This window comes from Mauremys reevesii, linkage group 1, assembly GCF_016161935.1.
Source record: "Mauremys reevesii isolate NIE-2019 linkage group 1, ASM1616193v1, whole genome shotgun sequence".
Taxonomy (NCBI): Eukaryota; Metazoa; Chordata; order Testudines; family Geoemydidae; genus Mauremys; species Mauremys reevesii.
This window is the reverse complement of record NC_052623.1, coordinates 154,316,260-154,340,895: the sequence shown is the minus strand read 5'-3', so window position 1 is coordinate 154,340,895 and position 24,636 is coordinate 154,316,260. Positions and strand designations below refer to the sequence as shown.

At 43.0% G+C, this 24,636-nt stretch overlaps 1 protein-coding gene across 2 annotated transcripts in view; it reads left to right on the top strand.

Annotated features, from left to right (window-relative positions):
- Positions 1-24,636, top strand: part of SRPX (sushi repeat containing protein X-linked) — a 73,137-nt gene that overhangs the window by 33,311 nt on the left and 15,190 nt on the right. The window contains exons 2-4 of one of the 2 annotated variants that reach the window (XM_039523319.1): positions 10,418-10,477; positions 15,203-15,394; positions 16,245-16,421. In XM_039523319.1, coding sequence (XP_039379253.1) covers positions 10,418-10,477; positions 15,203-15,394; positions 16,245-16,421 — 429 coding nt within the window. The remainder of the gene's footprint in view (positions 1-10,417; positions 10,478-15,202; positions 15,395-16,244; positions 16,422-24,636) is intronic. The other variant, XM_039523408.1, reaches the window with a different exon arrangement.

The window sequence follows — 24,636 nt, the reverse complement described above, 5'->3', positions numbered from 1 at the left end:
AAGCCTTTACATTCTATTTTAGCTTGTAACTATTATTTGGGGCCACTTTTAAGTGGTGTAGTCCTGTTTTGATGCCAAAGCTAACATTGTCTAATGGCAACAAATTGTAGAAACTTGTGATTGGTTTCAAGTAATATGTAGGTTATTTTAGTTGTGGGCTCTTAATCTGACACAACACAGAAGTGGTGCTTGGAGATTCCCTCCCATTTCAGTCATAGTGAAAATACCTCTGTGGCCCTCCCCACCCTCACCTCCTTTCCTGGCTATACATTATTATTTATTTTAATGTAAACACAATATACAATAGAACATCAGAGTTACGGACACCTCGGGAATTGAAGTTGTTCGTAACTCTGACATGTTCATAACTCTGAACAAAACGTTATGGTGGTTCTTTCAAAAGTTTACAACTGAACATTGACTTAATACAGGTTTGAAACTTTACTGTGCAGATGAAAAATGCTGCTTTTATCCATCTTAATTTAAATAAACACAGAGAGTTTCCTTACCTTGTCAAATCTTTGTTTTAAACTTTCCCTTTTTTTAGTAGTTTACATTTCACACTGTACTGTACTGTATTTGCTTTTTATTATTTTTATTTATTTATTTATTTGTCTCTGCTGCTGCCTGATTCTGTACTTCCGGTTCCAAATGAGGGGTGTGGTTGACCGGTCAGTTTCGTAACTCTGGTGTTCGTAACTCTGAGGTTCTCCTGTAATGGGCTAGGTTTCAGAAGTAATGTGCTAGACACTATTCACATACAGAGGAGGACACAGTCCCTGCCCAAAGAGATTGCAATTTTAGGCCCTGATCCAAGCAGATATACGCAGATGGACCTTGGCACCATCCAGTCCCTCATTCCGTTACTGGGATTCCATATAGGTCAAGGGTTCACCCATGTGAAACCACTTGCATGTCTAAGGCATATCTGGTAATGGGAGTGAATGCTGCCTGCTTGCACTCCCGTTATGCATGTGAGTAGTCCATTGGATTTTAACGGAAACCCTTGTATGTAAAGTTCCTCACATGTATAAGTGTGTCCAGCGTAATGTTCCATGTTTGATATTTAACCCTCGCTACCTATTTAACGTTTAAAACTTGTATTGTTTATGTTAAACTGTTGCCCATTGTTAATCATTATTTTAATTCTTGTCTTGCTGCTTGCCAGCCAGGCTGAATTGAAGAGCTCCAATGAGAAAATTCTCCTCTTAGCCAAAAATAAAAGTGTTTCAAGTGGTAATGAGTGCTCTCCTACATTTTGTGATCAAAATCGTTAAGAATCTCTCCTCTAATTCCAAGAGACAGGATGCTATGTCATTCCTCCCCCCACCTTCTCTTTTAAGCTTGGTTCCCTATAATATTTGAAAATGTCTGCTATGTGCTACCTATCCAACAGAGAGGTTTGCTGGTCATTACTGAAATTGATTCCTGTAATGGTTATGTTTGTGAATGGGGCTTATTGCCCCGAGCAAGAAGCTCAGTATTGGCTCGGTGGTCTGCCATGTGCAAGGGAACAGGGCTGCCCAGAGGATTCAGGGGGCCTGGGGCAAAGCAATTTCGGGGGCCCCTTCCATAAAAAAAATTGCAATACTATACAATGCTATATTCTCGTGGAGACCCCTGTGGGGCCCAAGGCAAATTGCCCCACTTGCTCCCCCCTACGGGCGGCCCTGGGGAAAAATAAACCTTCCGCATCTCAGCACAAACCCAGTTTTGAGAAAACTTCTTTACAAGCTATCACTGGTTCTCAGCATCAGCTAGTGCTAAAAGGCACTACAGCTCATTAAAAGGGTTGGACAAATATTTTCCATCAAAACTTTTTTTGGATCGAAAACTAGGGGTTTTTTAAAAGCAGAAAAAAATCATGGACAGTGTCTGCTTTCCTTCAAAATTTGTTGTGGTTTTTTTAATTGAAAAGCTGAAATTAGTCTGCCAAAACCTGAATATAGTTTGGGGTTTCAGAAGTGTGTGGCCAAATATTTGCTGCTTGCTGTGTTTGATTGTTTAAAGAAACAATAAAAAAATTCTGCTTAAAAAAAATCCAGAACTTTTGAACCACCTCAGCTTGTGACCAAACGCCTGAGCCCATCCAGTCAGAGATTTTTCCAGGTTTCTGAAACTCTGCTGGCTTCCTTGACTCATATCTGTCTCCATAACTTTGGGTTCATTTAGGTTAGAACATAAGAACAGCCATACTGGGTCAAATCAAAGGTCCATCCAGCCCAGTATCCTGTCTACCGAAAATGGCCAATGCCAAGTGCCCCAGAGGGAGTGAACCTAACAGGTAATGATGAAGTGAGCTCTCTCCTGCCATCCATCTCTGACAAACAGAGTCTAGGGACACCATTCCTTACCCATCCTGGCTAATAGCCATTAATGGACATAACCTCCATGCATTTATTTGTTTCCTAGAGACTGGCTCTATGGGGTCCCTCACAAACTGGAGACGGTTACTGTGCGTTTGTCTTTAGTATAGCTTATGTACATACTCCACAAACTGAGCATTTGAGCTTGTTCCAAAATCTGGGATGAGCCTATGTTGTGAAAACTGAAATGCTCAAAATAGCACATACATGTGAATGGACACAGGGTGCTAAAATTAAATTAACCCAGGGGTTCTCAAACTGGGGGTTGGGACCCCTCAGGGTCACGAGGTTATTACTGGAGGTCACGACCTGTCAGCCTCCACCTCAAACCCCGCTTTGCCTCCAGCATTTATAATAGTGTTAAATAAATTAAAAACACTTTTTTTTATATATGGGGGGGGGGTCGCACTCAGAGGTTTGCTATGTGAAAGGGGTCACCAGTACAAAAGTTTGAGAACCACTGAATTAACCGCTCTGAAGCCTCAAGGAATGCAGGGGAGTGGGGTCTTCCTTGGTAGGGTTGGGAAGGAGGTAGTGGCTGATTTTAAATGAAGCTAGCCTCCCCTGACATGAATCTCCCTATGGCACTGAAATTAAATGTAGACTATAATTTGGCATTTGAGAAGTGAAAGGGATGGTAGCCCTAATGGAAAAGCTAACAGCTTGGCTCTTCTGCAAGCTTCAAACTGCTGAATGAGCTTTAGGGTAGGGAAGGCTGTGCCTCCCAAACAGCCTGGCCCTGCCCCCTATCCAACCTCCGCCCACTTCCTGCCCCCCAACTGCCCGCCCCCCTCAGAATCCCCAACCCATCCTGCTCCTTGTCCCTTCACTGTCCCCCAGAGACCCCCCCCAACCACCACCCCGGGACCCCATCCCTGCTCCCTGTCCCCTTGACTGCCCTGACCCCTATCCACCCTCCCCGCTGAGTCCTGACAGACCCCCGGAACGCCCACGATCCAACCCCCGCCCCCGTTCCCTGTCCGCCCCCCACCACCTCTTCCCCCTTCCTGTCCCTGGGACTTCCTGCCCCTTAGCCAACCCCCCGGCTCCTCCCTCTCCCGGAGCCTCAGCGCATCCAGGAGCGTCCCTGGACAGCTGCAGTGTGGCTCCAGCAGGGCCTGAGCCCCTGCCTGCTCAGAGCCACGTGGTAAGGGGGCGGGGCTGCGAGCTCCAGGCCGAGCGGAGGGAGCTCAGGCCCCATTGGAGCTCCTAGCCCTGTCCCCTTACCATGCGGCTCTGAGCGGGCAGGGGCTCAGGCCCTGCTGGAGCCACGCTGCAGCTGTCCAGGGACGCTCCTGGATGCGCTGAGGCTCCGGGAGAGGGGCAGTGGTGGGGTCGGGCCAGAGCTGGGGAGGGAGCCTCAGCCATTCTCGTGGGGGCCCCTGCAGAGCCCAGGGCCTGGGGCAAATTGCCCCACTTGCCCCCCCCCCCCCACTCTGGGCAGCCCTGCAAGGGAATCTTGTAGGAAAGAAGGCGAATTTCTAAATAAACTGAGGGACAGGAAAGTCCTCTTGAAATGTCTTCCGCAATCTGACATCCTTCCTCTTCTTTCTGCCAAGAACCAGACAATCTCTTAGGAAGATCCTGTCTAGCTAATCACATTTGCGGACTGGTTGTGGCTTTTCCACACGCACACACCATAAATTCTTGCGTACCTCACTAGCCGGTAATAGATGAAGGGTATGACACGTATGTGAGGATAATTAAATGCTTCTGGAGAAGTAATACAAAGAATGTGGTGTTACCTACATCCCTGCATGTTTTGGCATGGTACTTTGTTTGTTTATAAACAAATGGTCCAATTTACATATTGTGCACTGTTTGTGAATGTGAGCCCTTTATTGTATTGCCTACTGGTTCAGCAATGTATTCGCAATCTTCTAATTTCTACCTTACATTGTCAGTTACTGCAGTAAGACCCCAATCCAACAAAGCATGTGAGAAGTGCCACTGAAGTCAGTGGGACTGTCCATATGCTCCATCTGACGTCAATAGGATTAATCACGTGCGTAGGCCCCTGTTCAACAAAACATTTTACCAGATGTGTGACTCCATCCCTGTTCAGCAAAGTACTTAACTGTGAGTTGTCCCACTGAAGACCTCACATACTTAAAATGAGGCACTTGTTTAAGTGCTTTGATGAACTGGAGCCAATGTAGTGTGCTGAGTCAGGGCCTAACTGCTGATCCCTGGGCAGGATCACAATTAGAACACTTTAAGTGTATTTGACAGTTTGTATATCAAAAGTCAATTTCACAACATGTATTTAAAATAAAATGCTTTAAGGACGTTTTTACACAAGTGGGTAAATATTGTAGTTTTTAAGTGCCTCGTTTACTTAGGCTTGACAATTTACACACAAAGGTATGATTGTTTCATGAATTGATCCTATATCATTTATTCCTTGTTCTTAATAATGGGGTCGTTATGTTTGAGGATTGTACAGTATCAAAATATTGGTCCAATTTATTGTTTCAGTTCCTTTGGAAATGTTTTGAAATGTTTAGACAAATGTTTCTCTGTGTTTCTTTATCAAGTACAGACTATTGGATTATTGGGGGCAGTCATTACCAATCATTTTCTGTTGGCCTGAATTTTAATCTATTTAAATGTTATGCTCTAAGGCAGTGTTTCCCAAACTTGGGACGCCGCTTGTTTAGGGAAAGCCCCTGGCGGGCTGGGCCGGTTTGTTTACCTGCCACATCCGCAGGTCCGGCTGCAGGAAGCGGCGTGGGCCGAGAGACTTACTGGCCGCCGCTTCCAGCAGTTCCCGTTGGCCTGGAACAGTGAACCGCGGCCAGTGGGAGGCGCGATTGGCCAGACCTGCGGACGCGGCAGGTAAACAAACCGGCCCGGCCCACCAGGGGCTTTCCCTAAACAAGTGGCGTCCCAAGTTTGGGAAATACTGCTCTAATAAAATATATAAAACAGTAGACTCTCCTCCTCAAATATTAAACATGATGATTATTCTGTGAATACAGAAGTCATTTTTTCCTAAAGCAAATCCTATGATCATGAGATTCCATGGATTAATCTTGATGATAGTTTCTTGTTAAAATTGAATAGTTTAATGTTGTGGCTTTTGCCTGTACTCAGCTGGAATGAGAGATGCAGCCAGTTTTTTGTAAAACACCACCAAAATATAAAGCATTCCATAGATGTATTTTTAATGTAGCCTGGTGTTCCCCCTTCCTCCTAAAATAATCCATGTTTATTACTGCTGTAATAACATTATTTAGCACTTTATAGACAAACAATGAACAAACATTAAGTAATGAAGCTTTTCAGCACTCCTGTGAGATACAGAAACATATTTCTCATTTTATAGATGAGGAAACTAAGACAGAAGTGAAGTGGCTTTTCCAGTGTCATACAGTCAGTGAGTGGCACAGCTGGGAATGGGATGCGGGACTCCTGACTCACCAGTCCATATGCCAGGGATCAGCAACCTTTGGCACGCGGCCTTCCAGGGTAAGCCCCGTTGTGGCCCGGGCTGGTTTGTTTACCTACCCATCTGCAGGTTCGGCTGATTGTGGCTCCCGCTGGCCGCGTTTCACTGCTCCAGGCCCATGGGGGATGTGGGACGCGGTGGCCAGCACATCCCTCGGTCTGTGCTGCTTCCCACATCCCCCATTGGCCTGGAGAAGTGAACCGCGGCCAGTGGGCGCCACGATCAGCCGAACCTGCGGGCGGGGCAGGTAAACAAACTGGTCCAACCCACCGGGGGCTTACCCTGGCAGGCCACATGCCAAAGGTTGCTGATCCATGCCATATGCCATCCACTAAATCATGCTAGCTTTTCTAGTATGCTATCTTAAAGCAAATGGACAGTCCTGGTTCAGTTATGATATGGTTACTTATTTAGGGGTGAATGCAGCCGACTTTTCCTTATGGTTCCACTAAGGAAAAGGGAAAGGCTAGAAGTAGAGAGAACAGCATAGAGGGCATGAGAGAAGATGGGACATGGGGAAATTGAAGGAAATTTCCTACTGCCCAGATATACCATCCTTCTCCCTCCCTGTAAATGCCATTGAAGGGTTCCTTGCCATCCTTCTACCTAGCCTAGCTAGCTGGGGTGGGCTCTGGATTTGCACCTTAGGGTTTGATCCTGCACCTATGCAGGTCAATGGCAAAACTTCCATTGACTTCATTTGAAGTCTATACCTTTTCTGGTATAACACATCTGTGTTGAAGTCCAGCGTTTGCCATTCTGCTTTGTGCAAAAAGATGTCACCAAAAAAGCATAAATGACAAACTCTACAAGTAAAGCAAGGTCAACAGTTTTATATTCACCTTTAGGATTCCCAAAATCCATTTCCTGATTAAAATAATGATGACAAAGATCAGCATTACTACTACAAGCACAATCAGCACATAATGAAAACCAGAGATGTGATTGCTATCTTCCATTTTTAATAAGAAAATGAGCAGATGGATACTATTGAGGGGATGCTGAATAAAATTGTTTACTTTTATTTGTTTTTGATTTTTGGTGGTTGTTTTTTTTTCATCCAACACACAAAGCAGAAAATTTCAGATAAGTAGAGTTCAGATTTAGCATGATTAACCTAAGATTTCAAAAAATGTGTTAAAAGTGTAGGGAAAATTTGTTCAGAAGTGCTTATATCCCAATCTCCAAAATGATCAGGCACTTAGGAACCTAGATTCCATTGACTTTAAATGGGACTTAGGCTCCTAAGTCATCTAGACACTTTAAAAACTTTTACCCATAATGTTTCATTAAAAACTGTCTCAAATTATTCAGCCAAGAGTCTCCTAATTTTGCTGGAATAGACGATGATCATTGAAATATCAATATCTTCATGTGGTGCTTTGAGACTGCAGCTTGCACTTGATATTACACAATGTGATTTGAAATGCTACTAAATTCAATATTGTATACTGGAAGGCTGTTAAGATGCAATATTTATACAGGCATCAGCAGTTTTTCATGAAATGTAAACTCAGTAACAAATACAGAGGGGTAGGGAGTCTGCTGTACAAAAATATGCGTAAGAAAAGACATTTGATTGAAAATTGCCCTCAAGGGGCCTGATCTAAAGCCCAATGAAGTCAAGGGAAGGACTCTTACTGAATTGATTTCAGTGGGAATTGGATCAGGCCAAAATTAAATTGCACTTTTGGTACTGTTCTTGTAAATCAAAATAAACTAGGGTCAATTAATCGCAGTTAGCTCAAGTGATTAATGCAAAACAAATTAACTAGATTAAAAAAATCATGATTAATTGCAGATTTAACTGTACTGTTAAACTATAATAAATACCAATTTAAATTTATTATAAATATTTTTGGATGTTTTTCTACAGTTTCAAATATATTGATTTCAATTATAACACAGAACACAAAGTATACAGTGCTCACTTTATATTATTTTGATTACTAATATTTGCATTGTAAAAAAGAAACAAAAAATAGTATTTTTCAGTTCATCTCATACAAGTACTGTAGGGCAGTCTCAATCGTGAAAGTGCAACTTACAAATGTGGAACTTTTTTTCACATAACTGCACTCAAAAACAAAACAATATACAAATTTAGAGTCTACAAGTCCACTCAGCCCTACTTCTTGTTCAGCCAATCGCTCAAACAAACAAGTTTGTTTACATTTATGGGAGATAATGCTGCCCACTTCTAATTTACAATGTCATCTGAAAGTGAGAACAGGTGTTCGTATGGCACTGCTGGAGCCGGTGTTGTAAGGTATTTACATGCCAGATATGCTAAACATTCATACACCCCTTCATGCTTTGACTTATAGATTGCACTTTTAAAGATCTTTTTTACAGTGAAAATATTTGTAATAAAAAATAACAATATAAAGTGAGCACTGTGCACTTTGCATTGTGTTGTAATTGAAATCAATATATTTGAAAATGTAGAAAAACATCCAAAATATTTATAATCAATTTCAATTGGTATTCTGTTATTGTTTAACAGTGTGATTAAAACTGTGATCAATTGCGACTTTTTTTTTAATCCTTTGATAGGTTTATTTTAGAGCTATCTTGATTTTCAAGCATAGAGGCTTAAAGCGTTCACATAGGGCTAGTTCTCCCCGCAGTGCCAGGAGTGAATAGTTGAATTGGGTTCATGCATCCTTTTCTATCCCCAATAGCCCATGGAGGGGCTACCAAAATGACTCTATTGTATGTTACTCTAGTCCAGTGAGTGAAGAGGCCTACACACCTCTATCACAATTCTGTTGTAAGGGATAAGATCAGAGGATCTGCACAGTGCCTGCCTTCCCATATGCGCCCCCATCCCCCATAGCTAAGGTCTGTGCTGCACAAAGGGTATGGACCCTTTACACAATGGAACCCACTGCCAAGTCCACTTCCAGTTCAGCTGTGGAAGTGAGGGCTGGATTTCTCCTATGTGGAGTTTGTGGCCTATTGCAGGTTTTCTATGGAACATCAGTAAAACAGAGCAGAGAACCTAGTGCAAATTCCTAACAGGTTCTGTGTTTGCCATATGTTTCAAATTGATGGCTTTCAACATTCTAATTAAGCTGCTTCATGCAGTTTTGCGGGATGGAGATGGGATGCCATGCTGGCAAAGCAGAGCAGGCATGCTTTCTGGGGAGTTACTAGCAGCAACGGCATGAATGGGAAGGACAAAACTGCAGACATAAAGGAGCAGTAAATTGGGCTTAGACAGTGGGGGAAACAGGCAGTGCAGACATGAAAACAAAAACTACACAGTAACGAAGCTGTTTCTGCTGGAGGCTGGAATGGAAGGAAGACAGAGAGGAGTTGTCGTTTCTATTTTTAAATACATGGGAGGTGTTCAGACACTGTCTATGTGGTGATAAGTATCTCTGCAAGACAGATTGATTAGCCAGCAGCTCTTCATCCATGTGCTAATTTTGCCTAGGCAATGGAAGCTACTGGCTTTGACTTCAGGAGTGGCTGCTGGGTGCTCAACACTTGAAATCAGGCCATATATTTAGGTGCCTAAATATGGTCTTAGTAGCCTCACTTTAGACATCCATTTTTGAAAATCTTGACCTGGTGTCTTAATGACCCCATGTTAACTATTTCGATATTTGTAATTTCAGGAACTTAATTTGGAAGTTCCAGCTGCAGTATAGACATTCCCTTAATGTCTGACCCATTATATGCTAGAATTTATAAAGATCAGGAAACTTGATCCCCTGAGTCTGTAGAAGCCACTACTATTAAGAAAATCTGACTTGCACTAAAGTTAGGTATAACTGTCCCTTTGCTCAAACAAGCTTAAGGTCTAAAGCTTCTGATTAAACTAACACCTTTTAAATATTGCTCAGGTATATTTTGCAGCAGTATTACATGCTGCACAATTCTATTGCCATGGGCTAGTTAATGATGTGGGTGATGTTGTTTTGAGTGTTTATCGAGTATTTTTAACAGAAAGCAATTCCTACCCACCCTGCTACTACAGCAATTGTCCAGATCTTTCAAAGAAAGCTGACCTGTCATTTCTTTAGCTTGAATGACTACAGAAGACTTAATACAACAAAAGAAAACAAAACCTTTTGATTGAGTAGAACTATGTTTGCAGGGAATGTAACCAATGTTCCACTTACATACGTTGTGGTGTAAACCATGGTTGTTCTTCAGTCACACACATTTATTGCAGCTGTTTGGCAGTTTTACTACAGCTGGTTGGCATGATGGCTGTTAATAGCCACTTATACTATGGAACCATCTTATAGTGAAATCACTCCGTCGTTCAACTCCCCCTCTCCAATAACTTCACACTAGCAGGAAGTTCCCTCTGAGAGAAATTGTGATTTGCATTTTCCAGTACATGTTGCATAATAACAATCTGACGTTTTCATTCTACTCAATTATAAACAGAGTTTCACCCTATCCAAATTCACTATAAACTGGTTCCACTATAAATCTAATGATCATGGAAGCTTATGCTGTCAGCATTGCTTAGGTTGTTGCATCCTAATCTCACTTGCACGACTCTGCAAGAGCTTTTCTTGTTCTTTTAAAATTATATTTCCTTTCTTGCTGCAGTTTTTCTTTTCGTTTTGTATTGTAGGATCGGGATATTCACCTATAGAAGATGACGAAGATGTTTATGCACGCAATAGATATAAAGGTGAATGCTTTGCTTCTGTGCTAAAGAAAATCGGCTGGTTGCTGGGAGATCTTCTCTCTTTCCTTCCTGCATCATAAAGTCTTAGAGTGATCCAGCTCCATGTTTGTGTTCAAATTTTTCAGACAAGATAAGCTTTTCATTTTTTTTATTTTTCTACACAATGGAAAATGAAACATGCACTGTGCATTGTTTAGCTTACATGAGTAAATTATTGTTTTTTATTCCCTTCACCCTCAAAAGGTCAAGCTGCTAGCTCATGAATATTAAAAATAAGCTGTCTTCTGCCTCTTTCATACCTCATAGCCAAAGCCATCAATGATAATCCTGTTCAGAATCTGGACCTGTTGATGGTAAGGTATGGAAGCGCATGAAAGAGAGCTTGATTTTCATAAGCTTCTTAATATAGTCCTTGACATTTCAGGTTCATCTTGCAACCTGGAATGAAGAGTAAAATGTGTTTGCCAATGAACATACAAGACATTAAACAAAATGTGCTGGCACATTAATGAGATAATTGAATTCTGCAAGTATAGAAATCGGATTCAGATTTTCTTCCCTATTCCAAACAAATTTACTGACCAATGGGATCTGATAGCAAAATCATTGGTGAATCAGTGACATATGTGCCTAGTTCTTGAAGAATCTGGTTCCACACTCAGCCCCGTGCTCTCCCCTCACCCCAAAAAAGTTATTTTACTGAAGTTTTGCATCAGTAAACTAGTCTATGGACATGCAAGACGACACTGTATTGCATTGTTGTGGTAACATAGAAATATTGGGCATTAATGTAGCTTTGCTTAATGTTGGTACTAGACAGAGAATAAAACAGGATTTTTACACAAGGATATGCATGCAAATATATCAGCTACTTATGAGTACCAAAGGAAAAGGTACAAAATACAGTCTATCTTACGTTTTTATAAATATTTATTTTGCCCCCCCCCCCCAAGTGTATCCCAGTGTGAAAATCCTGCTTTAAAAATATAATCAGAAAAAATGTATTTGCCCATAGCTTTATATGGTAAATGTGGTGGTCTTCATCTTTAACATTTAATCCTCTGTGGATACTTAAACAAAGAATACAAATGATTCAGTAAAGATAAATGAATGCTGCCTGGACTGTGGATTAGTGGTCGAAATGTAGACTCTGTCTAGGAACTGTCTTTTAGAAAAGTGATCCAAAACAAATTATTTCAGTGGCTGCAAGGATGTCACAGTGGTATGTGAAACACAGTGGTTTATTCACACAAATATTAAAAACTATATTGAATTTGGAAGCTCTAATGGGAGCTTTAGTAGCAGATTAAACAACTCAGATCCAAAAATCAAAGGCATGAAGCTGAGAAGACCTAAGTTGTATTAACTTGCTTGCATTTATTTGAGTTGGCAAGCAGGTCACTTAACAAAAAAAAAAACAGATATGGACCTGAGTTGTAAGATTGGATCTGGATCAGAAGTTCACCAAAATGTGAGGGTGTTCATGTCCCGGGTTTTGGTTATGGACCATCTCTCCTTGTAAAAATTTCAGAGTATCAAATATACTAACCACTATGCATGCCTTTTGAAAAATGTACAGTACATGCCTAGCATGGCATGGTGTGTATGTGCATCTTAAGCAGAGCTATGTAAACCCAGCAGATTTTCAGTTCACAGTGCTGTCTGCAAATTAAACCCTGTAGTCTGTTTGCCAGGGGTTGGCCACACGCCAAACCCTCCATGCTCATCTGGATGTTTTTCAACCAACTCAGACTTCCAAGGAAACATCTCTACTGAGTTCCTTCCCAACAACTTAGCTAAGAGTTCCCTTCCACCCTGGTGACCCCTCTGTTCAACTGCCTAATCAACCAATAAGCCCCATGTATTAAAAAGCCCCTCTGCATTTTGCTTGCTGAGCTTACAGGAACATTGATCCAAAGCCAGCATTTGGACAGTGCTGACAGACACTTTGGAAAGTGCTGCTGTCAAGAGGAATGCTTCTTCCCTGACATGTAAGATGCCTGCTCTACCTGGGGTTCCCATGAGAAGAAAAAGCCCCCAGCGTGCAGTATTTCTTTGTTCACCACAGCACAAAAGCCACTTTGATCCAGACCCTTAAGGGTACGACTACACTGCAGCTGGAAGTGGGCCTCCCAGCCTGAGTAGACAGACATGTGTTAGTAGGACTGTCATGTGGATGTTGCAGTTCTGTAAGAGAACATAAGTATGTCACTGAGTTAAACAGCTTCAGAAACAGGCTGTGCTACTTTAAAATACTTTTTGGGAAATAAACTAAAAGCCTGGAAGTCACATGCTTTTCCATTCTCAGTCTCTCCACTTCCACTGTCCAATGCTGTTTTTGTGGTTCTAGTAACAGCACAGTAGAATTTATGTGGAAGTTTAAATTTCCACTGGGGGAGATGTAAAAATATCTAACCATTTTATGTAGAGGAATTATACACTGAATAAAAAATACAACATGCATGGTATGTGAAATAAGAGCACATTAAATATGTTCATGGAACTGATCCCAAATATGAGGAAAGACATTTGAAATGTGGAGATGAAATTAATCAACAGAGCCAATAATAAATATCTGTGAAACTGATTCCATTTGTGAAAGACAACTTTTAGATGACTCTTGTGGTTTTGCCACTGTTTAGGCATGAGATTCTGGAAACCCTCCCAGATCCCATAAAGGCTCATTATATACCTTCAGAATATTGCATGCTGTGTTACATTTCAGTGCTTGTCTTCCTTTTGGCCTACACTCTTACCTCCTTAAGTGGTGTCCTTGTCAAATCCCAGAGTTAAGCAGAGTCACCTTAGGTATTACTTAGATAGAAGACCCCCTCAGAAAACTCACTCGTTGCCCCTCACACCCCCAGAAAAGTAGTTTTGGCTGCCTAGGAAAGGTTTGTAGCTGACACACCTCAGTGTGCATACTGAACCAGTCCCCCAGCATGGTATTAGTGGAAGCTTTGCTGATGGAGGATTTCTTTTGAATATGTATGTTTAGAGTTGATCACCTACAGTCATTAAAGACACTCGCCCCCTTTTTGCAGTAGTTAAGTATGGTTATTAATCCCAGTATCGTGGCCAAATGCCAACTCTGCTCTGATTTGGCAGTCCCTGTAATCCATTGATTCTCACGTCTGACCTATACTTAGCTTACTGGATGCTTTAGAGGAAGATGAATCACATATTACAGGCCAGTTTTCTATGTTCCTCCATTTGTGTGCAAAGTGCTGGAATGGGTTGGGGCTGGGGAAAAGATGACACTCAGACATTTTTATGTTTCCTTTGTTCTGGCCCCAATCCCCAGCACAACTCGGAGCAGCCCATCATCATTGGCTGCTTGGGCCTGCTACCCCATTCCTCATCAGCTTGGTGTCTCTCTGATGGGATCTCTGCACCTCCATTCCTAAATTGAATTTGGGCAAAGTATTCTTTCCTTCCTGAATGATTGTTTAGAATTGCTGGTGGATGAGTGCCACATTTCAGGACCAGTGCTGGCATATTTTAAAGATGAGCCTGAACCAAAACCCTAGATCCAAACTCTTCGGATATTGGAACAGTTTAAGATCTGGATATGAACTTTGCATCTTGGGTCCATTTCCGTTTGTGTGTACGTACACTTGTGCTAGAAATAAGCAATAACACAAGACTGAGTGTACATTTCATCAGTTAACATAAGCACACTTTGAAACACATAAGACATGCATATATGGCTGACATTCAAACGCAGTGCCTGAGTGCATACATTGTACTTGGAGACTGTGAGTTAACACCCACTCAGGATGAATGAAACTAGTTCTTAACTCTCTAAGAGCTTTTGTTTCAATTTGTCAGACCTGGACAGACAGATCTACAGATTTCATAAGAAAAACACTGCACCCATTCACATTTAGAAGGTTTTCTTCATAATCAGGATGAGAAAATTAGCATATTTAAAGTGCTATCTTAAATATTGTGGAACTGATGGGGCCATCAGAGAAGTGTTATCCTGGCATGCTGATGAGTTTTGGCTCAGCCTCGCACCTGAGATGGAAACTGGAAATTCATTCAGCACAAGTGAAACACCCACACATATGCCTGGGATTGCTCCTTCTTGTGTCCAAGCAACCAAACTTGACATTTCTGTAATATGACGTATATAATAATGCCCTTCATAAAAGGGAGTTTGAGCCTTCATGGAGTTCACCAACGGCCATGTCTGTTTCTATGGTGCCCTGGTATGTGTGTATTTGATGGTCCTGACAGAAGTTTTTAATGAAAGGGTATTAAAACAAGAGTAAGGAAAATAAAATTATGCCACATATAAAGATAAAGCTTCACTGGGCTTGAACTTGCATTTCAATTGTCACCTTTGGTGACCAAAGGGCAGGTAAATACATCCTCTGTGGGGTATTAAAACTAAATATATTGGTGATCATGAAACTGTCCACATGGTGGCACACTTATTCCACCAGCATGACATTTAGACACCCAATTTAATAGAAACCCTCATTAATTTGTAACAGGCAGGAACAGTTCACCTTTAAAGGCCTGACCTTGTGATATCTTTAGCACCTTGCTGGATCAGGCCAGGAAGTTACATCTCTGCATGTGTTTTTTTACATTTTTCTTTTTAATAAAGTCTCTCTACAACATCGAACAAACAAAATGACTTTGCAAGTGTGACTTAAGTTAATTAGTCGTTAGTAAAATGTATGTGTTCTGTGTTTGTTTTTCCATTCTCTTTGCCAGAAACGCCTTGGTGTTCTCCCATTAAGGTGAAACATGGTAATGCAAACTGCAGAACACCTCAAGGAGGATATTACAAAAATGTCTTGGGGACAAGATGTGATATTCGTTGCCAGAAAGGCTATGAACTACATGGTCCTCAACAGCTTATTTGTCAGTCCAACAAACGCTGGTCTGGGAAAGTTTTGTGTAAACGTGAGTAGATCATACTTGTGTGCACATATATCGCTGTTTGTGTGATTAAACTCATCTCTGTCTAATATCTAATGTCTATGTGAGTAGCTTTTATATTTAATGTCAGTGCTGGGATGGGAAGAAACTTAACTGGCAGGAGCCGCTCTTAGAGTTAACTCTGTTTATCTTTGGGCTCTCATTCATATTTTGAATTTAAAAATAAATGTCTTTGTGAAGCCGTAGCTAACTTAGCTGCACCTGTTTCAGACATTATTTACATAGCCTTTGTGATGTACATGGTGCTGTGTGATAGGTGGACTGTGTCAAACAGCTGAATGCAGAGCAGTTTGCAGTCTCAAATCATGGCAGGTGCATTATAGAGGAGTGAGAAAACAGAGTGGAGAGAGGCGTCAAAGGCAGGAATGCTTCATGGAATAGGTGGGCTCTGAGTCTGTAGAAATCTTTCTGAAACTGAGGGGTTATAAGAATTCCCCTTTGCAAACATATTAAAATACGGTGGGTAGTTAATTCTAGCCGCACTGTTAATTGTATGTCATTTTGCAAAATTTGAATGTCACCAGATTGAATGGGCCCACCATTAGTTTGTGAGTGAAAACATTTTGACAAAAGAAGGGAGTGGGCAGCTGGCCTTTCCTTAAAACAATTTCATTCCATTGGGCTAACTTACCTGTATGATAGCAAAATTTGAAATCTGTTTGAGGAGGGAAAATCATATGAGCAGTTTCACTTGGTCTAACTGAAAAATTCCTAACCATGTTTTGTTCACATATAGTACTGCACATCTGTTTCCCCACTACTCCTCTAGAACGGCAAAACAGAAGATACTGGATACATTTGTTTTATTTTACAGAAATACGGTGCCCAACACTGTCCATGCCAACTAATGGGGGGTTCAAGTGCATAGATGGCGCGTACTTTAATTCCAGATGTGAGTATTACTGTTCCCCAGGATACCAGCTAAAAGGAGACCGGACAGTAACATGTATGGACAACAAAGTTTGGAGTGGCAGACCAGCCTCCTGTGTTGGTAAGTAAGATGAGGTTTGCACTTCCTAGGGAGCCCAGATTTAAAGCTTTTGTAGCCTGTTAATGCCAAAATATTTTAAATGCATTGGAAACATGGCTACTGCATCCATGTCAGAGAGAAAACAAATAGAGTGTCTTTTAGAGAAGCATTGGAACAACTTACCTAGGGGTATAATGGATTCTCCATCACTTTAAATCAGGATGGGATCTCTTTCTAAAATACTTGCAGTAGCTCAGACAGAAGTCAAAGGCTTGGTGAAGAAATTACTGGGTAACGTTCTATGGCCTGTGCTATGCTCATAATAGTCCCTTCTGATCTTAATGTCTATGAAGCCTGTTGTCATTATTTGTCCTTCCTCAGCAGCATCTTGTACCTGCTGCATTGTCACAGACACGACATCTTAAGCCTAAAAGAGAAACAGAACTAACCAGTATGGTTGGACTTCCTCTGCTACTGTTGCATCTTGGGGTCATGGACTCCCAGTGAATTCTGGGGAAATGAGGACAGGCTTTTCTGATGGGAAAAATTACATTAGGCTAGGATACATTTGCAGCCCAGTTTACATAATTCTCCTTTGTACTAATAAGATTTCATCAGAAGATGTAGCCAAAGTGTCTCAGCTGCTGCTGATGTTCTTGGGAAGCTCCTGATAAGGACTCAGTTTTCAGTCACCCGGATGTGCAGGTTTTTAGCCATTTGAATTGGCCACCAACAATTTGATTTCATGGCTGGAGCGATGTGTGTGTGATACTATGGTTTTCCTCAAGATGCCTGTGGCTCAGTCTAGCTTAGCGGGTGAAACAACATTGGAGTCTCCCTGCTGTGGCTTTACATTCATGGGGGTTTGTTCAATTTTACTGTTACTTTTTGCCTTGCAATTTTATACATGCCCCTGCCTGTCTATCTTCAGACTAAGTTTGTGGTTTGCCTTGTGTTTTATTGCAAATTCAAGTCTGGCCCTTTTGCAGGGTTTGTTTTATGTGTGGTGGGGGAAGGGTGAAATGTCATCACCTTTGCTACGACCTCACCAATTTGCACTACTGACCTGGGAATCTCACTGCAAATAACAGTGTAGCACGTGTACTTGAAATGTTCCTTTAACAAATGCAGACTATCGATATTTATAACTTCACAGCATGTGAATGTGTTCCATAGTAATTCCGTAAGACAGTGCCATAGTCAAGTCCTAAATGCAGCACGTTGCTGTTCAGTACAGAGAGACACCCATGTTTTGGGAGCAAATTGTGGAGTGTGCAGGTTAGTGAAGTGCTTATTAATGAAGTTAGGGTTGCCAGGCAACCAGTTTTCAACAGGAACACCCGGTCAAAATGGGACCCTGGTGGCTCTGGTTGACATCACTGATCAGGCCATTAAAAGTCTGGTCAGCGGGGCAGTAGGGCCCCCGGGCTAAGGCAGGCTCCCTGCCTGCCCGAGCTCCGTGTGGCTCCTGGAAGCAGCCGCCGAGTCCCTGCAGCCACTAGTCACATGGGCGGCTAGGGAGTCTCAGCTTGCTGCCCATGCCCCAAGTGCCGGCTAAGCAGCTCTCATTGTCCGGGAATCGCGACCATTGGGAGCTGCTGGGGCAGTGCCTGTGGGTGCAAGGGCAGCGCGCAGAGTCTTCCTGGCTGCCCATGTGCCTAGGGGCTGCAGGGACCCAGTGGCCACTTCCTTAGAGCTGCAGTAAACACCACTGGGACCCCGGCCCTTCTCCTGTACCCCCAATCTCCTGCCCTAGCCCTGAGCCTGCTCCTGTACCCCAAACCCCTCATCCCCATCCCCATCCCAGAGCCTGCACCCCCAGCTGGAGCCCTCAACACCCTCTCCCGCATCCAACCTCCAGCCTGGAGCCCCCTCCTGTACCCCAAACCCCTCAGCCTCAGCCCAGAGCCTGCACCCCCAGGCAGAGTCCTCAACCACCACACCGCAATCCCCTGTCCCAGCCCAGAGTCCCCTCCTGCACCCTAAACCCTTCATCCCTGACCCCACCCTGGAGTCCTCCACACCCTGCACCCCTACTCCAGCCCAGAGCCCTCTCCCGCACCCTGAACCCCTCATTTCTGTCCTCACCTGAATCCCACACCCCCAGCCCAGAGGCCATACCCCCCCTGCACCCCAACCCCGTGCCCCAGCCCAGAGCCCTCTCCCTCATCCCCAGTCTCACCCCAGAGCCCTCACCCCATCCCGCACCCCAACCCCCTGCCCCAGCCCAGAGCCCTCTCCCTCATCCCTAGCCTCACCCCAGAGCCCTCACCCCATCCCGCACCCCTGCCCCAGCCCAGAGCCCTCTCCCTTATCCCCAGCCTCACCCCATCCCGCACCCTATCCCGCACCCCTGCCCCAGCCCAGAGCCCTCTCCCTCATCCCCAGCCTCACCCCAGAGCCCTCACCCCATCCCGCACCCCACCCCCCTGCCCCAGCCTAGTGAAAGTGAGTGAGGGTGGGGGAGAGCAAGCGACGGACAGAAGAGGGATGGAGCGAGCAGTGGTCGGGGCCTCTGAGAAGGGTCAGTGCAGAAAAGATATTTCCAAACTGTGATCTGTGAAGAACTTGCTGGTGGCCTGCAGAAATCTGGCTGGTCCCACAGTTTTGTGTCTCCTCCTTGTTTCCAGCTGAGAGAGAGAGAACAAGTGGGAAGGAGAGAGGAAATGAAGACCAAAGGGAGACATTTTATGTGTTACTTTTTCATGAAGGCAATTCCTATCGGTGCCCCAGGGGCATTAAGTGATCACGAATGGGACAGGAGGTGGGATCCACCCCACTTTGAATGGGAAGGGAAGTGTCCGTGGGACCTCTTGCTACTAAAGTGTGGTCCATACTATGCAAAAAATAATTAAAATCCTGAATTAATGGTGTTTTTGCAAAATGTCAGATTTAGCTCCACCCTTTGTTACTGTAGCTTCACTAAAAAAAGAACAGGAGTACTTGTGGCACTTTATCCAGCTCAAAGCAACTGGAACTGAATCTTGGCAACAGCAATCATATAGCACTAGTGGGTACAATATTAAAAATGCAGCTACATACAGAAGTCATGAGCTAATTTCATATTATTCAGTGAGATGGGCTGCACTGATTGACTCAAGTATTTGTTTATTTAAACATATTAATTCAACACTTAAAAAGCAAAATAGGATTTACATTTGGATGAGAATTAGTCTGCAGACTGCAAGGTGTTCATTTATTCAAAGTCACGTGCATGTTCAGGAGTAACCAAGGGTCGGTCCTGGGGCCGGTTTTGTTCAATATCTTCATTAATGATCTGGAGGATGGCGTGGATTGCACTCTCAGCAAGTTTGCAAATGACACTAAACTGGGAGGAGTGGTAGATACGCTGGAGGGTAGGGATAGGATACAGAGGGACCTAGACAAATTAGAGGATTGGGCCAAAAGAAACCTGATGAGGTTCAACAAGGACAGGTGCAGAGTCCTGCACTTAGGACGGAAGAATCCCATTCACTGTTACAGACTAGGGACCGAATGGCTAGGAAGCAGTTCTACAGAAAACAGTGGATGTTACAGTGGATGAGAAGCTGGATATGAATCAACAGTGTGCCCTTGTTGCTAAGAAGGCTAACGGCATTTTGGACTGTATAAGTAGAGGCATTGCCAGCAGATCAAGGGACGTGATCATTCCCCTCTATTCGACATTGGTGAGGCCTCATCTGGAGTACTGTGTCCAGTTTTGGGCCCCCCACTACAAGAAAGATGTGGAAAAATTGGAAAGAGTCCAGCAGAGGGCAACAAAAATGATTAGGGGGCTGGAGCACATGACTTATGAGGAGAGGCTGAGGGAACTGGGATTGTTTAGTTTGCAGAAGAGAAGAATGGGGGAATTTGATAGCTGCTTTCAACTACCTGAAAGGGGGTTCCAAAGAGGATGGATCTAGACTGTTCTCAGTGGTACCTGATGACAGAACAAGGAGTAATAGTTTCAAGTTGCAGTGGGCGAGGTTTAGGTTGGATATTAGGAAAAACTTTTTCACTAGGAGGGTGGTGAAGCACTGGAATGGATTACCTAGGGAGGTGGTGGAAATCTCCTTCCTTAGAGGTTTTTAAGGTCAGGCTTGACAAAGCCCTGGCTGGGATGATTTAATTGGGGATTGGTCCTGCTTTGAGCAAGGGGTTGGACTAGATGACCTCCTGAGGTCCCTTCCAACCCTGATATTCTATGATTCTATGAAAGAACAAAAGGTCAGGTTTAGTCTGTTCCACCCAGAGAACAAGCTGTAACCCTGCCATCATATTTAAAATAAAATAACTGACATTTAAAAGTAGCACCAGACGCAGATCAGCTATTAACAAAACAAGGCTTTTAAATCTCAGGTGGTGGTTATATTTTTCTGACACATGCCAATATTTTTAACCTAAAGTTAGGCTTCTAAATCTGTATTTAGGCACCTAAATAGAAATGCTTTGATTTTCAGAGATACTGAGTACCCACAAACCCCACTGAAGTCAATGGGATGTGTTGTCACTATTGTATTGATTTTTGTTCTTTTGTTAAAATTTTGTTCTGGTCCCTTACTCTACTCCCTGGCTCAAAATTGCAAAGGTGTAGCTGAGTACAGAGTTTGGCCCATTTTACGTGTAATGCTGACAGACCCCAGTTGTCGGCGGGTGGAATCAAATGTGGGATCTCTGGAGTTTAGTGCATGAGCCTCTACTGCATGAGCTAAAAACCAACTGGCTCTTAGCTAAGGCTGGAGAACAAACTCATATTCTTTCTCTCTCTCTCTCTCAGTGCAACTAGATGGCACAGAACACTACACCCAGGAGGTGTGTGGGTTATATATGTTCTGATGGTTCTTCATGATGAAGCAGCTCATTTTGCACTAGAAAATAAACTTTAAAAACCCAACTTATGTGCTCCTAAAGCTTCCACTCTTGTGCCAATAACAACAGGTTGGTGCAGTTGGAAGTTTAATGAGTGAAAAGTCTTTAATTGAAAACGGTTTTTTCTCACTAATGAAACTTCCATGAAAAACTCTTGACTTTTTTTGGAATGTTTTTGTTTTTCACAAAATTTATGTTTGCAACATTTTTATCAAAATGATTAAGTAAAAGTTTTATTGGAATCATTATCAAAATAGTTACCGAAGTGCAGCAAATGTTGGTAACAATGTTAAGAAAAGTTTGGTTTAGAAAATAATGTTGATTAAAAAATTTCAGAAAGAATTATGAGGAACAAAAATGTGTCCTTTTCCGACCCTGAGAAGTGGGGAAATAAAACATTTTTTATCCACAACACCCTTTCTTTCCCCAGTTTCTCAACCAGCTGTACTTTCTAGTAGGGTTCATGTTTGGGTTGGTGGCTGGCCCCAGGCTGGGGGCAGGCTTGCAGACAGGGAGTAGCCATGGGCCAAAGTTAGGTTTGGGAATCTTGAATGTTTTGGGGCTAGGTTTAAGACCAGCTTTTGGGGCCAGTTACCATTAGGACTGGATAATAGCTCTGTGCTAGTGTTAGGGTTGGTTACTAAGTCTCAAGCTAGGGTGAGGGTCAGGACTGGGAAGAGGTAAAGGATAGGGTTAGGGCTGGGCACATTTGCCAGCTGCGGGATAGAGACGGTTGAAATTTGCCACCGCCCCCCCCCCATGGTTTTTAAAAAAATGAAATGTGACTTTTTTCTAAATGAATTTTTTCACACAATACTTGAATTCCTTGAAACCTTTTGTTCAGTCGAAACCAGGTTTTTCGGGGGGGCGGGGGAAGGAATGGCGGGGGGGAAGGAATGGCAGTAACCACTTTGTATAGAAAACATTATCAAATTGTGGGGAAATTAGTCCACTTCAGTCCCTGGGAAATGGAAATACCTCCAAACTTTGAAAATTCTTATTTTTCAGCTAGCTGTATAACAGATGTTGTGGTAAATAGCCTTCATCATTCTACTACATCCTTTATGTTACATCCTATAGAAATGTTAAGACCGGGGTGAAAGTAACTTAAAGGACTTACCAGTACACTGGAGTCCTGAACAGGGGGGCGGGGCCTCAACCAGAAGGAGCCTGGCCTCAACTGGAAAGAGGTGGTCCTTTAAATCCCCAGGCCCTTTAAATCAAGATTTAAAGGGCCTGTGGCTCTGGCTGTGGTAGCTGCAGCTGGGAGCCCTTGGCCCTTTAAATCACCGCCAGAGCTACCAGCTGCAATTTAAAGAGCCTGGGGCTCTGGCCGCTGCTACCACAGCGGAGCCCCCGGCCCTTTAAATGACCGCTGGAGCCCTGCCGCCACTACCCCAGGGCTACGGCAGCGGGGCTCAGGAGGCGATTTAAAGGGCCCGGGGCCCCAGCCGCTGCCAGGAGCCCCAGGCCCTTCCCGCTGGCCTCGGGAAGCCGGTCCGGGACGGCGTACCAGCAAGAACCGGCTCACTTTCACCTCTGGTTAAGACCAACAATTAAGTAACCGTTCTGAGAGAGTCTGAAATTGCTCTTGCATTCTGAATTAATAATTTAAAGGCACTGATCATGGATTATGGAGTGATGTTTCAAAATACAGCATAATGTTTTCTAGGGGAGGGGAAGTTCAGTTATTGTTTTTTTTATAACTCAGATCTATTGAGTCTTCTTTCCATTACATGCTTTTTACATGGAATAAGTGTTTTGCATTAACTACAGCAATCTTTAATCACATTTACAGTCAGTAGTAGTGTTTATTTGGCACCAAATCTTTATCCACCACATACAAGTACTCAGATGAGTATTAGGTTTTTTTATTCTCCACCATCCCTTCCTTCCCTGGCCTTGCATCCCACACTCTCTCAAAAACAAATAAATTTAAACCTTTAACAAGCCAGAGAAACAAGTGGTCAACAAACCTTTTAAATGTGCAAGGTGGCCCATGTCAGAGGTGTAGGAGTTCAGAAAGCCATAGGCTCTTTGAAAACTTGTCCTCATCCCTTTGCCACTGAGATCAACAGGCCACCTTTATTCAGTAGAATGTTACTGACCTTTTGTTCTGGAGCCGTCATTAAAGCACGATGATTTCCATAGGCAGAGTCAAGTACCATTGCTGCTACAACCTAGTAGCCAAGAAGCATTAATAAAGTATGAGAAAGTAGCTGAGGCAAATCATGGTTGAGCAGCTCCAAATTTTTCATTACATGCCTGCCTCCCTCCCCACCAGGATATAAACCTTCCAAACAAGGTCAGTCCACCTACTAAATAGCATTAATGTCAGAAATGCCTAATAAATGGTTTAAATAAACCAGTTCATATGCCATGTCAGCAAAGAGATTCAGAGGATGACTGAAAATCTATTTTATCTCATGCCATTGTGCCTCTTTAATATCCTATGATACGTAATTGCAAGTTGGATGCAACTGATATACTAGGGTATTGGGAGAGTGGAGTACATCCTGGAGCTGCTTGATTCAACATAGAGCATTAGATACTAGGCCCTGTAATCTCTGCACATGGCATTCTCCTATTAAATAAGAGGGTGATTGCAATTTGCACCACCTGGTCCTAGTGCAAATTAAAGATAAGAGAACAAAGCACTTGAGCATGTGCATAACTTCAAGCACATGCTTAAGAACTATGCTGGATAAGGTCCTACATATGGCCTTCAGGCCCTGGCAGTCTGTAAGTGTGGCCTCAGTGGGCAAAGTTGGAATGTCCTGCTGTAGTCAGCTGCATCATTGAGAGAGAGAGAGAGAGAGAGAGTGTGTGTGTGTGTGTGTGTGTGTGTGTAAATGCTTAAAGGCAATTGAAGTAGCCACAGATAATAACCTTTCTGGTGATTTCAGGTCCAACTGGAAGTGCATACTAACCCACGGGTGCCTAGGGATGCAGTTCCCAGAGTAACTTAGTTTTATTGTCTTAATAAAGTGAAAAGTCATGCTTGTTCATACAAACCAGTGTCCTCTGCTGCTTAATGATAGAATCTTCTTCCTGATGAATTGGATACTTAAAAATGAGTATCCTAAACACTGTCCTGCTCCTCCTTCCATCATTTACGTGGTATTTTATTTAGTTATATAGCGCCTTTAATCCCAAAATGCTGGGCGGTGACTACAAAGGAAACTCAGTAACCAGCCACAGAAAGACAAAAAACAACTAAGACTTCACTATTAGTAGCCCCAATACAAATGCATCATTAGCCATCATTAAAGGAGATAGGTGGGGAATGTCATTGCCCTAAGGAAGTAACATAGGGCAAAACTCCCATTGGCTTCTGTGTGGCTAGGATTTCACACTGAGTGTGCAGTGCAGATTTAAAATGATG